This window comes from Leucoraja erinacea, chromosome 6 (assembly GCF_028641065.1).
Source record: "Leucoraja erinacea ecotype New England chromosome 6, Leri_hhj_1, whole genome shotgun sequence".
NCBI lineage: Eukaryota > Metazoa > Chordata > Chondrichthyes > Rajiformes > Rajidae > Leucoraja > Leucoraja erinaceus.
The window spans coordinates 44,698,954-44,719,011 of NC_073382.1; the positions used below are offsets into that span (position 1 = coordinate 44,698,954).

Genomic DNA, 20,058 nt, shown 5'->3' on the forward strand with positions numbered 1-20,058 from the left:
TGTGTACAACATAAGGTTGAAACAAGGAACTGGAGATGCAGGTTTATATAAATACACAACGTACAGCAGGCCAGGCAGCATCTCTGGAGTCTGAAGAAGGCCTCTGACCTGAAAATCACCTATCCGTGTTCTCCAGAGATTCTGCCTGACCTGTTGAATTACTCCAGCACTTTGTGTCTTTTTTTTTTAGTACAACAGATGCAGATTGGCTCATTTCAGGTTTTCTAGTAAGATTTTTATTTTGCGTACTTCATCATTCTCACCTTCCATTGTAATGTTGATTTGAAATGATTTGATAAATATTGTCATACCAACTAAAATTGTGCCTTGACTGAAATCACTATGCAGAAATCAAACTTGAAAACCTTTGATATAATGTGATGTAAAATATGTCAATATACTGAGATGTGGGTATGTTAGTAAGCAGAATTTAATTATCAAATAGAAAGTAGTCAAGAACTGTAACTTACTGCAAGGGATTCCATTTGCTAAACAGCAAGCATGTCACAGGAGCAAAAAGCCAAGAAAACAGAGTGTAGAAGATCATTGTACAAACATGCATTAAAGTGCACAGTTCCATACAAGGCATTACCTCAGACAGACATATTTGAAAGATACAAGATTCAAACAGATGCTAATCCACTGAGATCTTTTTAGTGCAAATATCTCTACGTACATGCTAATGTGTAGTTATTTTCATTTTACATCTGAATTAAATGGCAAGTCTGTTATGAACAAATGGTTAGTCATTCCTAGATTTTACAGTAGCTTATTCAGTAAATATATTATAGAAATAAGAAAACTGGAGGCTATAAATTACTAAATGATAATATTCTATGTTTAATATGCATTTTGATATTTTAAAGATGTCAATACACACTGGATAATTGATTAAATGAACAGAAAATCACACAAAGCACCTGCAATGTTTTGCAAAGGGGTAAATGTGTGCAAGGTCCTGCTGGTGATGAGGGCATTGCATTTTTACTCTATTTTGTGAGCAATTCCTGGAGATCACACCCTTCGCCAGAAGTGGTTCATGAAGGCAATACGCCACTAACTTCCCATGGGCAATCAGGATGGGCAATGGGATTGACCATGCTAATGAAGCCCAAACCCCAACAAATGAATAATAACTTTCATGGTCCTCAAGTTAATTAACATAGAATGATTATTCATAGTCCTTTCAGTCTGTTGTAAAGTAACTATTTTAAGTTTGTTAAATCTAAGAAAATGCTGAAAGATTTCTGTGTTTAGTTTTAAATTCTAAATAACCACTTTAAACATATCTTTATTAAGTTGCAAAGGAGGTTTTAGTTTTACCTTTTCTTCTGCATCTCCAGGCTGGTTTGTGATGACCGCATCTCCAATGCTTCCAGGAAACGATGCTTTACAGTTTGCAAGCCACTAATTCCAAAGAAAATGCAGTTGTATTTAGTCGCTTCATAAAAAACATCGACTCTTGCATGAAATAGGCAGCTTGAAAAATTACACGCTTGAGTTAGCAGAAACAACATTTGTGACTTGAAGCTATGAAGCTGAAGACAAAGTGCTACAAGCTGTGAGCAAAAGGCAAAGTCCTTTTACGCAAGGTCTAGTATCTTAATGTTTGTATGAATGTGCTGGAGAATTCTCCTGCTAGATTGAAATATGGGGGTTTGCAGAGTTGTGGGAAATCATGACCTACTGCAATGACACAATGGCATTAAATAGCAATGACACAATGGCATTGAGAAGCTGTGCGGAGAAATTTAAACCTGGTGGTACTGTATATGAGAAATGTTGTTTTATGACCTCAGAACACTTACATGCTCAGAGAGTGACAGCCTTTGTGATTTGTGGAGATTTGCGGCCCCAAGGGGACCATCATTCCCTGAACATTCCCAGGAGCCCATAAAGCTCACATAACCACTCTAGCTGGCAAGCTCCTCTCAAGGTAAAGGAGATGGAAGTTAGTTTTCCTTGAGCAGAGTAGATCATTGGCATCCAATACACAGTGGTGGGTTGGAAACTGCACTAATATAGCCTAGACTAGCAACTAAAATCTGGAATGATCAAATGCTGAGGAAATTTGGGTTGGCTGTGATCTTCACCTCTACAGATGGAACAGTCCAGGACTACAAACATGCCCAAGATGGACAGATGTCCACCTAATATTGAATCCAAAATTTAGAATCTCTCACTGCAAAATCTGTTATGATCATCTCGGTCAGCAGAGACCGATGATCAAACCTGAGTGGGGTTTTTTTTGGTTCCTGCTGTATCATAATGAATTATATATATTTACATTTTTATTTATGTTTATTTATTAAATTTAACGGATTATAAATTCCTCCAGTTACATGTGCTAAACATACGAAATAAAAGCACACAGAACTCCCTTTCTGAATTTCAATTCTATATAATGATACTAATACTCCAATTTGAGCATCAATTCTTGACGTGAACATATCATGTTTAGATAAAAAGTGGTGTTCTTGAGGTTTAACAGATTGTACAGTTCCAATCATAGAGCGGAACTGGATGCTTTAGAGGGATATGTGCCAAACATGGGCTGGTTAGTTAGTTTAGTTTATTGTCATGTGTACCGAGGTACAGTGAAAAGCTTTTGTTGCGTGCTAACAAAGTAGCTAGGTGGGACTAATGTGGATGGGGCATCTTGACCATCATGGGCAATGTTGGGCCAAATGGTCTGTTTTTGTGCTGTATGACTATAATTCAATAATCTTTTCATACCAGTGGAACGTTTTCCCATTAAAGGAACCTATCATGCTGTAATTCCACTAAGGAACATTTCCATGTTATGGTCAAATTTGGTGCATTCTGCGTTACAAATCTATTGGTGGACACATTGAGATCTACAAACTCCTTTCATATTTATTTTGTGCCACCAAGAACCATATGTTAATGAACTCCATTTAATAAAGGAGATGGGAAATACAATGCTACATTTACAATTATATTTCCAGCAAAGAAACATGCCATGGTTGTACACTTTAGCTTGATTTAAATGTGCATTCTTCGATATATTCTTAAAAGTAACAAACCAATTGGGCAGCTTCTTTCTTGTTGTTGTATGTATCCAAATATTCCTGTAGTTCCAAGACATTGAATTTCAGCCTTTCGAGAAGCCCACAAGAAATTAGCTGTAGAAGAGATGGTTGACAGCAATAAAAATTACAATTAATATATTGTTAATAGATATGAAAAGCATACATAGATCGTGGAATGAATTTCTGCTTAATGAAATTGAAAGAAGCAAAGGAGTCAGCAGAGTTAAGAACTTAAACAGATCTTAAATAATAAGGAAGTAATAATTAAATGAAAACAATTTAGTCAGTAGACACTCACCGTTTCAGCATCTAGGAAAATTGTGGGACAATCTGAACAAGAGGTGAGCACCACTGAAGAACTCATAAATTTTGATCCTATTCCTCTCAGACTGTCCCCAAGGAAACTTGCTGCATCCCAGGTTAGGGAACAAAACTTTTTCTGAATGCACTGAAAAATAATTCACGGCATTTATTTACCTATATGTATATTTTCTATTTCCAGTTCTATCAACATGTATTATCAATTGATTTTTCACCCTAAACTGATGCTTGGAGACAGAGGATATAGGCGAGGTACTAGACAAGTTCTTTGCATTTGCATTCACCAAGGAGACGGACATGGAGGGCAGTCAGATCAATGCGGGGTGTACTAATATTAGGGGCGGGACAGTAGCGCAGCGGTCGAGGTGCTGCCTTACAGGGCCTGATACCCGGGTTCGATCCTGACAATGGGTGTTGTCTGTACAGAGTTTGTACGTTCCTCCTGTCACCATGTGGGTTTTCTCTGGATGCTCCGGTTTCCTCCCACACTCCAAAGATGTGCAGGTTCGTAAGTTAATTGTTTTCTGTAAATTGCACCTAGTGTGTGGGATGGATCTAGTGTACAGGTGATCACTGGTCGGCGTGGACTTGGTGGTCCGAAGCGCCTGTGTCCATGCAGTATCTCTAAACCAAATAAATATGCTAGGGCAGTTTGAGACCAAGAAGGTCTCTAACCACTGGCAAGATCTGAGTACTGGAGAGAACTAGAGAGCACCCAATGCTGTTCCTTTGTTTAAGAAGCGAGGAAATTATAGACTGATGAGCCTCACATCAGAAACTAGTGGAGAAGATTCTTAGGGAGAGAGACGCTTAACGTTCGGAAGAGAATGGGCTAATTAGAAACAGTCAGTGTGACTTTGTGCAGGGCCTGCCCTGCGTGTTACAAACTTGATGCCGATTTTTTGAGGTGGTGATGAACATGATTGATGAGGGTAAGGCAATGCATGTTAATTTTATGGACATTAAGAAGGTATTTGACAAGGTCCCTCATGGTAGGTTGGTCCACACAATTAAGATGCATGGGATCCACCTGCGATTGAATTCAAAACTGGAAGACAGAGGGTAGTGATAGAAGGGTGTATTCTGGCTGGAGGTCTGTGGCCAATGGTGTTCTACAGGGATCCGTCCTGGGGCCTCTGTTGTTTGTGATGCAAATGAATGACTTGGACGAAAATGGAAATGGATTGGTTAGTGAAAGGCCTGTCCCACTTGGGTGTCATTTGCACGTAATTTACGTGACATCATTTACGCGTCACGACGCGCATGGCATGCATTACGCGCGCATGGTGCGTGGCGACGTAGGTAGTGACGCACGGTCGCGCACGGCGCCCCAGGATTTTGGGATTCACAAAATCTTCGCGCGTCACCTGCGTGACATGCAAATGATGCCCAAGTGGGTCAGGCCCTTAAGCTTACAGACCACACAAAAACTGGTGGAGGTTGTCAAATGAAACAATGGGATTTCGATTAGTTACAGATAAATGGTGGAGAAATGGCAAATGGAGTTTAAACCAAACAACTGTGAGGTGTTGCACTTTGGGAGACTGAATGTTTGGAAAAAGTACACAGTTAATGGCAAGACCCATAGCAGCATTGATATACCGAGTGATCTTGGGGTTCAAGTACATAGCTCCCTGAAAGTCGCAACACAAGCAGATAGAGTGGTAAAGGAGGCATATGGTATGCTGGCCTTCATTGTCAAGGCATTGAGTGCAAGGATCAGGAAGTCATGATGCAGCTTTATAGGACATTGGTTAGGCTGCATTTGGAGTATTGTATGTTCTGGTCACGCCCATTACTGTACAGGAAGGAAATGGAGACCTTCGAGAAGATGCAGATGAGGTTTATCAGGATACTACATAGATTAGAGAGTATTCGCTATAAAAGAGGTTGGACAGACATGGATTGTGTTCTCTAGAACATTGGAAGTTGAGGGAACACCTGAGAGAGGTCTATAAATTATGAGAGGCTCAGATGGAGTAGACAGTCAGAATCTTTTTTCCCCAGGGTTAAAACATCAAATACTGTAGGACAGATGTGTGAGGAGAATTGTTTTATACTGAGGGTGGTAAGTGTTGGGAATGCACTTGATGGTGGAAGGTCGAATGTAAGGAAAAAAAATAAAATGTTTGTGTCGTTTGGAAATATGCAAGACCTTTAACATCATTGATGTTAAATGTCGCATGGTATACTTGTTTTTATTGGTCAGGGCATTGAGTATAAGAATCAGGAGGTCATGATGCAGGTTTATAAGACTTCATAGGACTTTGGTTAGGTCGCATCTGGACTTCTGCATGCAGTTCTGGTCACCCCATTACATGAAGGATGAGGAGGTTTTAGGGAGAGTGTGGAGGAGGTTTTATCAGAATGATGCCTGGATTAGGGAACATTAGCTACAGGCTGATGCATCTCATCTCACCAACCTCCACAGTCCTTGAGTTTAAAGGTCTGCTCAAGTATTAAACTAATACATTTGCCCAAACTGGTATAACTATGCCCATACAAACATGATCCAAACCTGAATGTGGAGTATCTTCCACATATGACTGATGCAGAGGCATCTACAGGAAAGCTAAAATAACATTGCTATGTTGCACATACATTGTTCTTGATCAAGAACAGAGTTGATGTACAGTAATATTAAGCTAGTCAACCGGGGTTAAGGTATAAGACAGTCATACCATGGACCAAACTAACTTGAATCTGAACATAGCATAGCCCAACCTGACACTGAATATAGAACATAGAACAGCGCAGCACAGGAACAGGTCCTTCGACCCACGATGTCTCTGCTGAACATAAGGTTATGTTAAACTAGTCTCTGCCTGCATGTGTTCCATATCACTCCATTTCCTGCATACCCATGTGCCTATTTAAAGCTTTAGTTTTTAGTTTTAGATTTACAGCATGGAGACAGTCCTTTCAGCCCACTGAGTCCACACTGACCAGTAATCATCCATACATGAATTATATTCTGCACACTATGGACAATTAACCTACAAACCTGCACGCATTTGAGATGTGAGAGGAAACCGGAGCATCCGGAGGAAGCCCACGTGGTCACAGGGAGAACATACTAACTTCATATAGGCAGCACCCATATTCAGGATCGAACCCGGATCTCTGGCGCTGTAAGGCAGCAACTTTACCAATGTGTCACCATGCCATTGGCCTGGGTGTGGAAGATTGCAACCTTCACGTGGTCCGCCCTGTTTCGACTAATGCAATCAACTCGACGTGCATAAACGGAAGATCAAATAGAACTAGTTGTCCTACAACTTTAGGCTGTGCACGTCATACGAAAGAAGAATATGCCACTGGCCCTTACATGGTCAATATCTTGACTTACAAGTCAGTAATTCAAAGCAGCTGGAATAGGTAAAAATGTAATGCTGATGCAATTGATCATGATAGTATATGTCTGGAACAGCAAACATGTCAAAGAAAGCAAATTCAATTTTTTTTAAATCTGCCCTTGCAAGAAATGTTGAATAAAAACAGAAAATGCTGGAAACTTAGCATGTCATGCAGCATCTGCGGAAAAAGAGTTAATGTTTCAGAGCTGTGAGAGTCTCAGACCTGACACATTATGGGTTTCTCTTTTCATAGATGCTGCGTGATTTCCAAATTGAGTTTAGTTTAAGACAGAGCAAGGAAGCAGAGCAGAGCTTTGGCCCACAGAGTCCACCCTGACCATTGATCACCCGTTTACACTAGCACCATGTTATCCCACTTTCTCATCCGCACCCTACACACTAGGGACAATTTATCGAGGGCAAATTAACCTACAAACCCCTACGCCTTTATGATGTGGGAGGAATCCTGAGCATCCGGAAGAAACCCATGCGGTCACAGGGAGAACGTAAAACTTAACAGCCAGCGCCTGAGATCAGGATCGTATCCGGGTCTTTGGTGCTGTGAAACAGCGGCTCTACCTGCTGCACCACTGTGCCGCCGGCTTTTTCCAAATTTGCAATTTTTATGCCAGATATATTAGCACTATTTTAAATGTTTAAGAAATATACAGGATTGGTGGTAATTAATTGTGCTATAAATGAGTTACTTCCACAAAACTGTCAATAAATAAGTGTCATTTAAGCCAGGGAACAATACCATGGAGGGTCCCAACCCAAATGTTACCTATCTATATTCCACAGAGATGTTGCTGACTCGCTGAGTTACTCTAGCACTTTGAGTCTTCTTTATAACTATACATTAAGTTTCACCGTCCATTCATTCAACACTATCATAGTGCGGCCGGTATTCAAGCAATAGGGAAACCTTTTGTATACCAAGGCGGATTCTCACCTGAAACAGCGAAGAGAAGACATGAAATGTATGGACTGCGCATGAGCCATCAGAGTCAGACATGAGTTGATTGATGTGTGAGCGCCATGCCTCTTCTGCATCGTCACATGCTTTAGGCTGAAATGCTGCAAGAATTGCAGAAAAGAAAGGCGAAGGAGGGGGTGATGAACGGAGCTCGTGAAGCCCAAGTCTATCCCCTTCAGCAAAACTGCAAGAAAGCAACATAAGCATCATGTGGTGAGACTTGAGAAATGAAGCTAAAGACTTACTCAGTTGCAGCCAGCTAGAGACCTGCTGGGATCTCATCTGGAGTCAGATTAATTAGTTAAATCTGTCAGCACCTCCTTCAAACTCAATGCTCCCCACCACTTTTTGTCCCAAGTCTGGCAACCTTGTTTATAGTAGATTTATTTGGCAGCATGTTTCATTATAAAATGTGCAAGATGAATGGAGATCAATGGGAGAGGAAAATTATTGCGCCTTCACCTTTGTAATGATAGTAAGATGGAAATTGGATGGAGATCAAAGGAAAGGTAACAATTGCCAATACCCAAAGACCATGAAATGTGATTTGGATGTTTTACAGGTCAGCTCTCAAATGATTCATGAGTAACATTGTGAAGCTAGAGCTTTTGTCTCTTTCTATGCACTCAAGCCAAATTCATAACAAAATTTATACTGACCTAGAAATCATGCTCTGTCCAAAACCATGCATAAAAGGATACCTTGTGAGCAGTTTTGCACAGTCCCCAGATTCCGTCAACCTCAAATCCCTAATTTCCACAAAGATGTGCCTCCAAGGTTTTCTGTCTTGGTGGAGAGTGGGTTGGAATGAATTGGAGATCAGAGTAGGAATGGGGAGAAATGTGCGGTGGGGGCTGTGAAGAAGATGGGAGAAAGAGAAGAGGATGGGAGAAAGGGGAGGATCTGACTCTGGACATGTCTAGGGAAAGGTTGTGCTAGCAATTTATTTTTGAGATGATTGTACCAGTTGAACCAACGTTCCTGCTATCTTTAAGGATTTGTGTATAATCACTACAAGGTCACTGTTCATTTATACTCAGTAAAATCGTGCCACCTTAAATGTCCTCCGTTATTAGTCCTTCCAAACTTTCTTAGACCATGGAAAACATCCATGTTTCGGCCCACTTCACCATTCCATCTCAGTCATCCTTTAAGTCTCCAATTATCTATTCGCTCTCCATGATGCTGCCAAGTTAAATGCTTTAACTCTGGGCTAAAACATCATTATTTACTGAAGGCCGTGTAAAGTTTATTTAAACCTTGAAAGTCCTGACTGACTGACGTCTCCTTCACCCTTGTCTTCTGGTTCTGTTATTTCAAGGCTGAAACTGTCATTGCCCTCAAGAGCTGAGGGAAGTTCACTTGTAGATCCAGAAAGATCATCCTCCTCAGCCATAAACTCGATTTCCTGCAAGAAATTAAGGTCCAAGAATTACAAACACCAAATTAAACTAATAAACTGTTTAATTTATAGTACTAAGCAAAACAAAAGCTAGCAAAAGACAAGATTCTCATTCTAATTTTGTCATAAAATTCAGATCGCTGGTTATTAGTAATAGTTGTCAAATATCTACATCCTACAAATTACTGTGAACGATAACAATATAAATTAAGACCCGATAGCTCATTAAAAGCTGTACAATATTTTCAAATTAATACCACATTTTGTCTCTCTTTCAAAATAGCAGTGATAAGATTTGCCATGAGTGCAATTAGCAATTATGATTATTTTTCGTCTTAATTTCTGCAATTATCATATTTTAAGGTTCAAGATTAAGAAAATGCAGGTTTATGGATCTGGGCAAATAGAGTATATACATTATTTTTAATACTTTACATTGAAATGATTATACACGGCAACATCTAACAAATTTGAAAGGATTGCTTCTTATTTAGCAATTGTTTTGAACTTAGCAATGCCTGTGGAATGCCAGTTCCTCATTTTAATGAGATCTAAGAATTAATTGTTGAAACCTCATTGCCCAATATCCCTTAATACATCTGGTTTACAAGATTCTATGAATCTCATTAAGGTGCTAATTATTTTGGGCATGGAATATGACTGTGGCAAAAGTGGGAAGAGATGTCACACACATTTCTTTCCTCTTAAACCACTTATTTCCTTATGAATCCTACACAAGGTTAATTCCTGGGATGGCGGGACTATCATATGTTGAAAGAATGGAGCGACTGGGCTTGTATACATTGGAAGTTAGAAGGATGAGAGGGGATCTTATTTAAACATGTAAGGTTATTAAGGGATTGGACACGCTAGAGGCAGGAAACATGTTCTCGATGTTGGGGGAGTCCAGGCCCAGGAGTCACAGTTTGAGAATAAGGGGTAAGCCATTTAGAACGGAGATGGGGACAAACTTTTCTCACACAGAGAGTTGTGAATCTGTGGAATTCTCTGCCTCAGAAAGCAGTGGAGGCCAATTCTCTGGATGCTTTCAAGAGAGAGTTAAATAGAGCTCTTAAAGATAGCAGAGTCAAGGATATGGGGAGATGGCAGGGATGGGGTACTGATTGTGGATGATCAACCATGAACACAGTGAATGGTGGTGCTGGCTCGAAGGGTCAAATGGCCTACTCCTGCACCTATTGTCTATCATTCTTTTTAATTTCCACATCATGCCAAAGGAATCTACAAGACAAACTATATAAGATAAGAAACTAAGCATACAGGACAGGCATTATGTTACAGATTGAGGATTATTGTACAGGAAGGAACTGCAGTTGCTGGTTTACACCAAAAATAGACACAAAATGCTAGAGTAACTCAGCAGGTCAGGGAGTATCTCTGGAGAAAATGAATAGGTGACGTTTGAAGAAGGGTCAACGGTAAGCACTTTGTCTTATTCACATAGTGTATTTTGAAAGATCAGACGATGAGGCATCAACCAGTGCCAGAAAGATCACCAAAAATGAACTTGAAAGTTTAAATGAACGTCGCATGCCTAGATGTTCCCTTGCACAATAAAGGGGGTGTTGACTACGTCAGTCGGTGTAGAAGCAGTGTGCTAAACATTTCACTTTGCTCATAATGCCTCAGCTAAAACGCTCAGTAGTGCCTGACGTGTGGCATGAAACACAGAGGGCATGGAGTTTCTGAAGCTGGCTATGGAGTGGGGGTAGACACAAAATGTTGGAATAACTCTGAATCAGGCAGCATCTCAGGAGAAAAGAAATAGGTGATGTTTCTGACTTCTTCAGATTGAGAATCAGGTGAGAACAAAACTGGAGGTATGAAAAGGTACAGAACAAATCACAGCCGGCGCCGATTACTCAAGAAAGGTGGAGCTCACAACAGTCCATGGTTGGCTGTGGAAGTGATAATGAAGGAATACAAACAGTGAAACTAGTAAGATGACTAGGATGGGGCGGATCAGACAGAGAGAGAGAGAGAGAGAGAGCAAGGGTTACTTGAAATTAGAGAAATCAATATTCATACTGCTGGGTTGTGAGCTGCCCAAGCGAAATATGAGATGCTGTTCCTCCAATTTGTACGTGGCCTCATGCTGACAGTGGAGGAGGCACAAGACAGAAAGGTCAATATGGGAATAGGAAGGGGAGGTGAAATGTTTGGCAACTGGGAGATCGCATAGGTCAAGGCAGACTGAACATAGGTGGTCAACAAAACAATCACCCAGTCTGCACTTGGTCTCGCCGAGAACAGCGGATACAGTAGGTGAGGTTGGAGGAGGTGCGAGTGAACCAAAATCTCCTGTTGGTGTGGGTGGTTCTGGATCAGACACAGGAAAATGGGCATGGTACCAATAACTAGCAGTTGTGACTTAAGGAGGAGTGGCGGGTTTAAAATTTTGGAACTGGCAGTTTTTGGTTGACAGGGTCTTTGAGGAATAAACCAAGCAGGAAATAAATCAAATGGGGAACTAAAAGAAACTTTGCAGTGTATTCCTGGCTGTGTTTCCAGGTTTGATACCGGGAATTTCATGCTGGGTAACTTTGTGATGATCAAGGATAACACCCAAGTTGCTGAAACCAGTCACATTCCCAGTGGGGAGGTTCAGCATAAGTCTACTTTCTAGTTTAAATATGTTAATAGAAACAAGTACAGAACCTCCAGCCATATGATATTCAAAAATCATCTTAAAACACCCTCATTCTGCAACATATGTTAAAAAAACTATGAAATTATTAAATTACTTATTATTGAATATACGTATTATTGAATAAGATTTTAGTTTAGTTTAGACAAACAGCGTGGAAACAGGCTGTTCAGCCCATCGAGTCTGTGCTGACTAGCGATCACCTCATACTATTCAACACACTAGGAACAATTTATAATTTTTACCAATGCCAATTAACCTACAAACTTGTATGCCATTGGAGTGTGAGAGGAAACCAGAACACGCAGAGACAACCCATGCGGTCATTGGGAGAACATACAAACTCTATACGGACAACGCCCTTAGTTAGGATTGAACCCAGGTCTCTGTCACTGTAAGGCAGCAGCTCTACAGCTGCGCTCACCATGCCGCCCCTCAAAACTTTAAATATGGTTCTAATTTAATTTCCAGTTGTGAAAAACAGTTGTAAATTGGAATAAGCGTAATGCTTCAAACAATCTATTTTTATCTTGGAGTACAATACTCATTATAATTTTACATTTCAACACAGCATTTATAAATTCATTTCTCACCAACCTTAACATCAGAAAAAGTATCACGCTCTCAGAGGGCTGTCGATTATATCCACGTGTGTGAAATGTCATTGGTATTGTTTGAAGTCTCAGGATGTAATATTTTAGCGGGGTACCAGCGAGCATGTCCTTGGGGCAATATGCATAAGCACATAGTATTCCCCCAGCCACCACAGATTCAATATTGCACATGCAGACAATCACCAATGATGTTATGGTCACATGATTAACAGGATAAGGAATAACCTCAACCCATCCAATCTTATTTTATAATTACCGCAGCTTTTCAAAATTGTGTTTAGGGGTTAGGTACAAATAAACCTCTGGCAGTTTTAAGAATTGATTTTTTAAAGTACCAACTCTTTAATGATCATCTCCCAGTACCAAGAAAAGTTAAGCAAAGGATAATAATATACATGCACACCCACACATTCTCAAGCACGGGAGAATAAATACATGCATAGCCATTCATCAGCAAACCACCTAAATCAATGCCTACCTATACCACTTAATCCCAAAATAATTGTACAGAGAAAATTGGAAATGTTATTTTAAAATGAACATTCTTTGTCATGCCACCAAAGCGCTTTCACCTTTGACCTCTCAGGGACCTGCTGATTTGACTCATCAGCCAAAGAGACTTCCAAACTAGGTGTCCTTGTGTTTACTGAAGGTGGGTCCAGGGAGGCAGTGTCACCTGATGTGGACAGTGCATCCATGTGGTTTGTGTCCTCGACAGGAGCAAAATTCATCAGCTGCACAAGATAATTTTAACAAGAGGTTATCAGCACAACCTTGAGGTTTTAACATTTTAATGCCATGCATGCACTCACAATTTACTTCAACATTTCATGTGTGAAATTCTGGTATTTATGAGTTGTATTCTGCTACTGAAATTTAGTTACATTAAGACAATGCAACCAAATTTTTTAAAGTCAAATTCAAGACACACATGCTAAATTTCGAATCCATAATATTCAGCAAAATACTGTTGCATATTGCAACACAATTAAAAGCTGCTACTTGTTGCTATTACTTCTGAAAAAGTGTTCGGACCCCAAAACGTCACCTATTCCTTTTCTCCAGAGATACAATTGGACAAGTTCATGGATAGGACAGGTTTAGAGCATTATGGGCCAAACACAGGCATGTGGGATAAGTGTAGATGGGACATGTTGCTCGGTGTGGGCAAAGTGGGCTGAAGGGCCTGTTTCTGTGCGGTATGACTATAACTCTATGCTGCCCGATCTGTTGAGCTATTCAAGAATTTTGTGTCTATTGCTAAAGGCTACGGCGATTGGTTTTAGAGGGTTTCACACTATGAAGAAAACAGACAGGGTCTTTGAGGAATATAAACCAAGCAGGAAATAAATCAAATGGGGAACTAAAAAGCCTAGGCCATGAAATGTAATTGGTAGTTGGACTAAAGGAAAACCCAAGGCTTTTTCTATATACAATAAAAATTAAGAGGTTAACTAGGGAGAGGGTAGGATCACTAGGATTTATATTTTGAGTTAGCAGATGCAGGCGAGGAACTAAAACAGTACTTTGCATCGGTATTCACCAAAGAGAAGGGCATGGCGGACAGTGAGATCAGTGTGGGATATATTAATATTCTAGGACAATTTAAGATCAAAAAGGAGGTGCGGTTGGGTCTGCTGAAGTATTAAGGTGGATAATCCCCGAGGACCTGATGGGATCTTACCCAGTTTATTGAGAGGCAAAAGTGGACAAAGGTGAAGATCTTTGTATTCCTCTAGCTATAGGCAAGATGGTTGGACTTCAACAAGGCCTTTAAGAAAGTAGTTCACTTGCTAATGAACTGCCTATTGCATGTGGAGAATTATTAAATGGAGCAGGAGAAACAACTTTTTTTTTAAATTCAAATATACTTACTTTCAGAAACCACATTAAATTGTTTACACACAGTTGTTTAATGCCTAATATTACAAAAATATTAACATATGCAGTAAATTTAACTTTGTTCTTTTCATATCTGCATAATACATTATAAAACATTGACATACTAGTTGTGACCGTGCCAGAATTTGGCTTGCTGTGAGCGTTTCCTCTTCAGAAGATTCATCTGAATCTTCATGATTAATTTTATTTAGACTTGGTGTGCTTCCTGAAAGTTGGCTCTCCTCCAGAAGCAGCATATCTCCCTTGTCTAGGCTATCTAGGGAACGCCTCCGTACTCCCCAATTAAAGGTATCCATACTCTCGCCCTGAAAGAGAAAGAAAGCTGAACATAACTCAGAATGAAATACTGGTGGTGAATGCGTATTCTCTATTATTTAACAAATGTTTGCATAAACGATATAAATTATCTAAACATAAGACCACGAATATATTTTTCCAGCCGTACAAATCCAGGCATTGTGGCAAAACATTTTCTACCATCTTAAGACATTGATTTCCACGGATTTTAATAGGTTGCTCAAAGCAGTTAATCTATTATCATTCATCTAATAATCTACTATTATCTATAGATGCACCATAGAAAGCATTCTATCATGATGCATCATAGCATGGTTTGGGAACAGTTCCATCCAAGATAGCAAGAAATTGCAGAGAATTGTGTATGCAGTCCAGACCATCACACAATCTAACCTCCCTTCCATGAACTCCATCTACACCCCACACTGCTTCAGCAAGGCCACTAGCATAATCAAGGGCCAGTCTCACCCCGACCACTCCCTCTTCTACACTCTCCGCAAGAGGTACAGAAGCGTGAAAAAAGCATACCTCCCAGATTCAGGGACAGTTTCTTCCCAGCTGTTATCAGGCAACTGAACCATCCTATCAAAAACTAGAGAGTGGTCATGAGCTACTATCTACCTCATTGGAAACCCTAGGGCTATCGTTAAGCGGACTTTACTGGACTTTGTCACTAAATGTTATTCCCTTTATCAGATATCCGTACACTGAGGATGGCTCAATTGTAATTGTGTATAGTCATGATACACGATTGTAATCATGCATAGTCTTTCTGTGGACTGGTTAACCTGTAACAAAAGCTTTTAATTGTGCCTCGATACACGTGACAATAAACTAAGCTAAACTATTAATCTGATCATCTACTAATATTGTTGTTTTTCTATTATGAATAATGGCAGCAGGGAATACTTCTGGGATTTAAGGAGGTTTTCAGACCGTTAACAGTTGATTGTAGGATTACTGACACACATTGATATTGGGGCAAGCACTGTCTTGTCACTTTTGGAGACACTTTCAGTACCACAAAAATGTTATGAGGCAAAGTATTAACTATGTCCACTTATTAGTCTAGAGGCCTGACTAAAATCACTTCCATTATAATAAATACTGATACTCTGTCAGTACTGGCTGACATTTGTAAACGGAGGCAGAAGTCAAACATTAAAGGGAAAATGTCAGGAGATCACTTTTGGAATTATTTGCAATATTTTTGACTGGTTTGAAATAATTCTCTCAGGTAGCACTGAATGGCAAGTGTAACATTCATTACCAAAGTTCAATGGGCCACCATAATGGTTTCTAGGTCATATGAATGGCTTAAACTCCTGATAAGATATTGTGGGTGTGCGTCTGCCTGTTTTCCTTGTTTCCTGGCCCTTTATAAAACTGGTGCAAATTGAATTTAGCTGCTGCCACGTGCGGGCAGTAGATAGCACTGTTGGGAAACTTTTGTAACTTTGTTGGCGCTAAAACGTGGCAACACTTGTGTACTGCCTAGGTGAGGACTGCTATATAATTTTACCGGGTTGTATGCAAAACAAAATTTTCACTGTATCTAGGTACATGTGACAATAAAGTATCATTGAATTCAGTTTTGTTTAGAGATACAGCGTGGAAACAGGCCCTTCGTAGCACCGAGTTTGTACTGACCAGCGATCCCTGCACATTAACACTATCCTACACACATTAGGGACAATTTACACTTATACCAACCCAATTTACCTACATACCTGTACGTCTTTGGAGTGTGGGAGGAAACTGAGATCTCAGAGAAAACTCACATGGCCACAGGTCACACCCGTAGTCAGGATCGAACCCGGGTCTCCGGCGCTGCAAGGCAGCAACTCTACCTCTGCGCCACCGTGCCATTCTTAATTGAATCATTGAAATTTATCCTGAATTATCACACTGTTGCTACTTAAAAATTGTGCAAACCCAGTTCTTTTCGTCTTGTGACAGAGTGAGATCTTCATGTAGACCTTTTGAGAAGCTTCTGACCCGAATATGTGTGAGCCGTAATGGCAAGCACGAAAACAGCTAATATTATTGCATGGCTTCCTTAAAGCAGAGGGGACTGCTCAGTATCAAGCTAATTAAACAGCTACTGCTGAAATCCATCATATTGCCAAGAAATGTTATTTTCTTTGAAATATGCTAGGAATACTTTAGACGGAATACTTTAGACCTAACTAGACTTTAGGAGAGCTCCCCCTCCCATCCCTCCATTCACCATCAACAACACCACAGTCACATCTGCGGAGTCTTTTAAGTTCCTAGGAACCATCATCTCCAAGGACCTTAAATGGGGAGCCACCATCGACTCCACAGTCAAAAGGCCCAACAGAGATTGCACTTCCTGCAGCAGCTGAGGAAAATCAATCTGTCACAGGCAATGAATATGGTCTGGTTTGGCTTAGCCACCAAGCACAACATCCAAGCACGACATGCAGCAAATCGTTCGATCAGCTGAGAAGGTTGTTGGCTGCAACCTTCCCCCCCATTGACGAACTGTACACTGCAAGGGCCAGGAATCGAGCGGGTAAGATCATCTCTGACCCCTCTCATCCTGGCCACAAACTCTTTGAAGCACTTCCATCTTGAAGGCGACTCCAGACTGTCAAAGACACCACAACCAGACATAAAAACAACTTTTTTTCCAGAAGCAGTAGCTCTACTCAATAACCAAAGTCTGTAGCCTCCTTTTGCTCTGGTATTTTATTTCATTCACATGTTTAAACTATAGTTTCATTCTTAATGTTTTAATGTTTTATGTTTTATTCTTAATTGTTTACTGTATGTCGCATTGTTACTTGCGAGCGGAGCACTAAGGCAAATTCCTTGTATGTGTACATACTTGGCCAATAAACTAATTCGTTCATTCGTTCAATCATTCATATCAATCAACAAAACTATTATAAATACATCCATAATATTGCTACACACAACTCTACGCGAGCAACATTTTTAAAGGGAGAGAGCGCGCTATTGAAAGATCCTGCTTTAGTCAGCAACTGCCATAAAAGTATGTGACAAATGCACTAACAAGGAATTCGCCCACTTAGCAAAGTACACCTTTTACAAATAGCAATTGACAACTTGAAAGTGCAAGCTTCATGTGGAAGCCTTAAAAATCTTTGTTTTTGAAATAAAATGACTGCAAAATGTTATTAATAGAGTATCTGGTCAGAGCAGCCAAAAATGAAAATCTATCTTTGTATATATTGTACAAAGGCCTCTACTGTACATGCACTTAAAGCGTTTCCCAATAAGGCATTGTTCTTGTACAGAACATAATGCAACAAGCTGAGGAATGCAGCACAAACATTGCACTTACAGACTACAACACATCACCAAAGCTACACAATGGAAATCTTACCTGCAGTTCCTAGACAGCAATAAAGAGTGAAAAAAAACATTGTAATTTTTGATTTCAAAGAACTAAATATATTATCACTTTCTACAGAACCAAAATTTATTTTTGGATCTCCATTGTTGACATTTCTTTATACTATAAAATAGGTGACAAAATAGAACATCTTTGAAGAGCATGCTGATGCCTTTCATGAGGAATTTATATAAATTCCTGGTTTTTATTTTCCTTGGAAATGCATCATTTTGTTTTACTGCTCTCTAGAGTTGTTTAAGCTCATTTGAGAACGCTTGTTTTTGCAATAGTCGTAAGCTGATGGTCAAAACAAAAAGTCAACCCTACTAAACTATTTATTTTTAAAATGTTTAAGTTGGGTATATACATTTGAATTTCATCAACATTTATTTGAAAGGATTATTGCGTCCCATTATATTTTATAACCATTATTTTAAACAATTTATCCTTTTCAGATAATTGGATTCCATGTTATTATTTTACTATAAAAGAGGGTGAGATTAAAATTTTAAATAGTCTAGGGGGAATGTAACAACATATTACGGAATCTAATATGACAGAGAGTGAAACAGAGACTACCGACTTCCATATAGCTTTGGGTTGTGTGTAAAAATGGGGATACCTGCAAGGCCTGAGCTAGGTACAGTGCGATCCCAACCAATGTGTCCTTAACGTCATGGTATTATTGTCTGACTAGTTGACAACAAAGGCTTTACACTTTCTAAGCTCAGAAACATCTTAAAACTAAATTCTCCATTTTTTTGTCACTGAACTAATATATTAAAAGATACACTTGTTAAAACACAAACATGTCACTGTTAAAGAATGTGCAACTCCAATAAACGTATTAGCAGTAAGGATCAATCAAGACCACGATTCATCCACACAGATTTGATCGCAATTTTGTTCAGACAGAGAGGGTGGTGAATCTGTGGAATTCATTGCCACAAACGACTCTGGAGGCGAAGTCACTGGGTATTTGGCAGAATGGCAGATTCGTAATCAGTAAGGGTGTCAAGTGTCTTGGGGAGAAGGCAGGAGAACGGGGCTGGGACGAAAAGGTTGATCAGCTATGATTGAATGATGGAGTAGACTTGATGGGCTGATTGGCCTAATTCTGCTCCTATGACTGATGAACAATGAAAAATCGATCAATTATTTTGGCATCAATGATAGTCAGCAGAATAATAAACTTTATCTTTGATGCAAATACTGGCTTATATCCTTTCCACTGAATTCTCACTGATGCTTTTTACTGTAAACTTTATTAAAATCCTACCTCTCCATCCTCCAGTTCCACATCCAGAAAATCAAAATCTCTAAAAACTCGGAATTGTTGTTCACTTGTTGTGTCATCCATATTTTCGGTCTCCCTTGGACCATCTTCTGAGGAGGAAACCAAACTTGTCTGATGTTCAATAAGGTCAAGATCCCCACTTGATGAAAAAATAACCTATAGCAGATTAATACCAGATTACAGTTTAGAAGTATACGGTTTAGGGTCTATTCATAACTTCAATAAAATGCCTAATAATAGCGTAAAAGATGATCAATACAAGTTACACATATTCAAGGTAAAGATACCATTCAATTTCTTATTTAAGAGTTAATATGTGTTGTTCCAGAAATGATTTAATGTGCGCCATGTCCAGTCTCTCGAAGCACTTCATGGTGTTGGATGTCAAAGCTAGGACTTACTGCTTGATTCTCTGCATCCACAGATCATGGAAGCCAGGACCTGGGACTCAAGAAATTGTGGCGTATCATAAGATGGATTTGGTGCCTGGTTAAGAAGATGGCAGGGCTGTAATGGCTGGGAGATGGATTGTGAAATGGTAGTGGACTGGACTAGGTGGAATGTAGTTGGAAGAAGGGTTTCGGCCCGAAACGTTGCCTATTTCCTTCGCTCCATAGATGCTGCTGCACCCGCTGAGTTTCTCCAGCTTTTCTGTGTAACCTTCGATTCTCCAGCATCTGCAGTTCCCTCTTTAACAACGGAATGTAGTTGGACGTGGGTTCCAATGGATTAGGGTGGCACACTGATGCAGCAGTAGAGTTGCTGGCTCACAGCGCCAGGGATCTGG

At 39.8% G+C, this 20,058-nt stretch overlaps 1 protein-coding gene across 5 annotated transcripts in view; it reads right to left on the bottom strand.

Moving 5' to 3' along the window:
* Positions 1-20,058, bottom strand: part of LOC129698033 (protein furry homolog) — a 190,382-nt gene that overhangs the window by 12,710 nt on the left and 157,614 nt on the right. For 3 of the 5 annotated variants that reach the window (XM_055636861.1, XM_055636863.1, XM_055636864.1), the window contains exons 51-59: positions 19,254-19,427; positions 14,397-14,597; positions 12,963-13,124; positions 8,966-9,114; positions 7,683-7,890; positions 3,352-3,501; positions 3,048-3,146; positions 1,324-1,407; positions 471-488 (exon numbers count right to left, since the gene is read on the bottom strand). In XM_055636861.1, coding sequence (XP_055492836.1) covers positions 471-488; positions 1,324-1,407; positions 3,048-3,146; positions 3,352-3,501; positions 7,683-7,890; positions 8,966-9,114; positions 12,963-13,124; positions 14,397-14,597; positions 19,254-19,427 — 1,245 coding nt within the window. Of the gene's footprint in view, positions 1-470; positions 489-1,323; positions 1,408-3,047; positions 3,147-3,351; positions 3,502-7,682; positions 7,891-8,965; positions 9,115-12,373; positions 12,499-12,962; positions 13,125-14,396; positions 14,598-19,253; positions 19,428-20,058 lie in introns of those variants that run through there. The other 2 variants (XM_055636862.1, XR_008723609.1) reach the window with 2 other exon arrangements.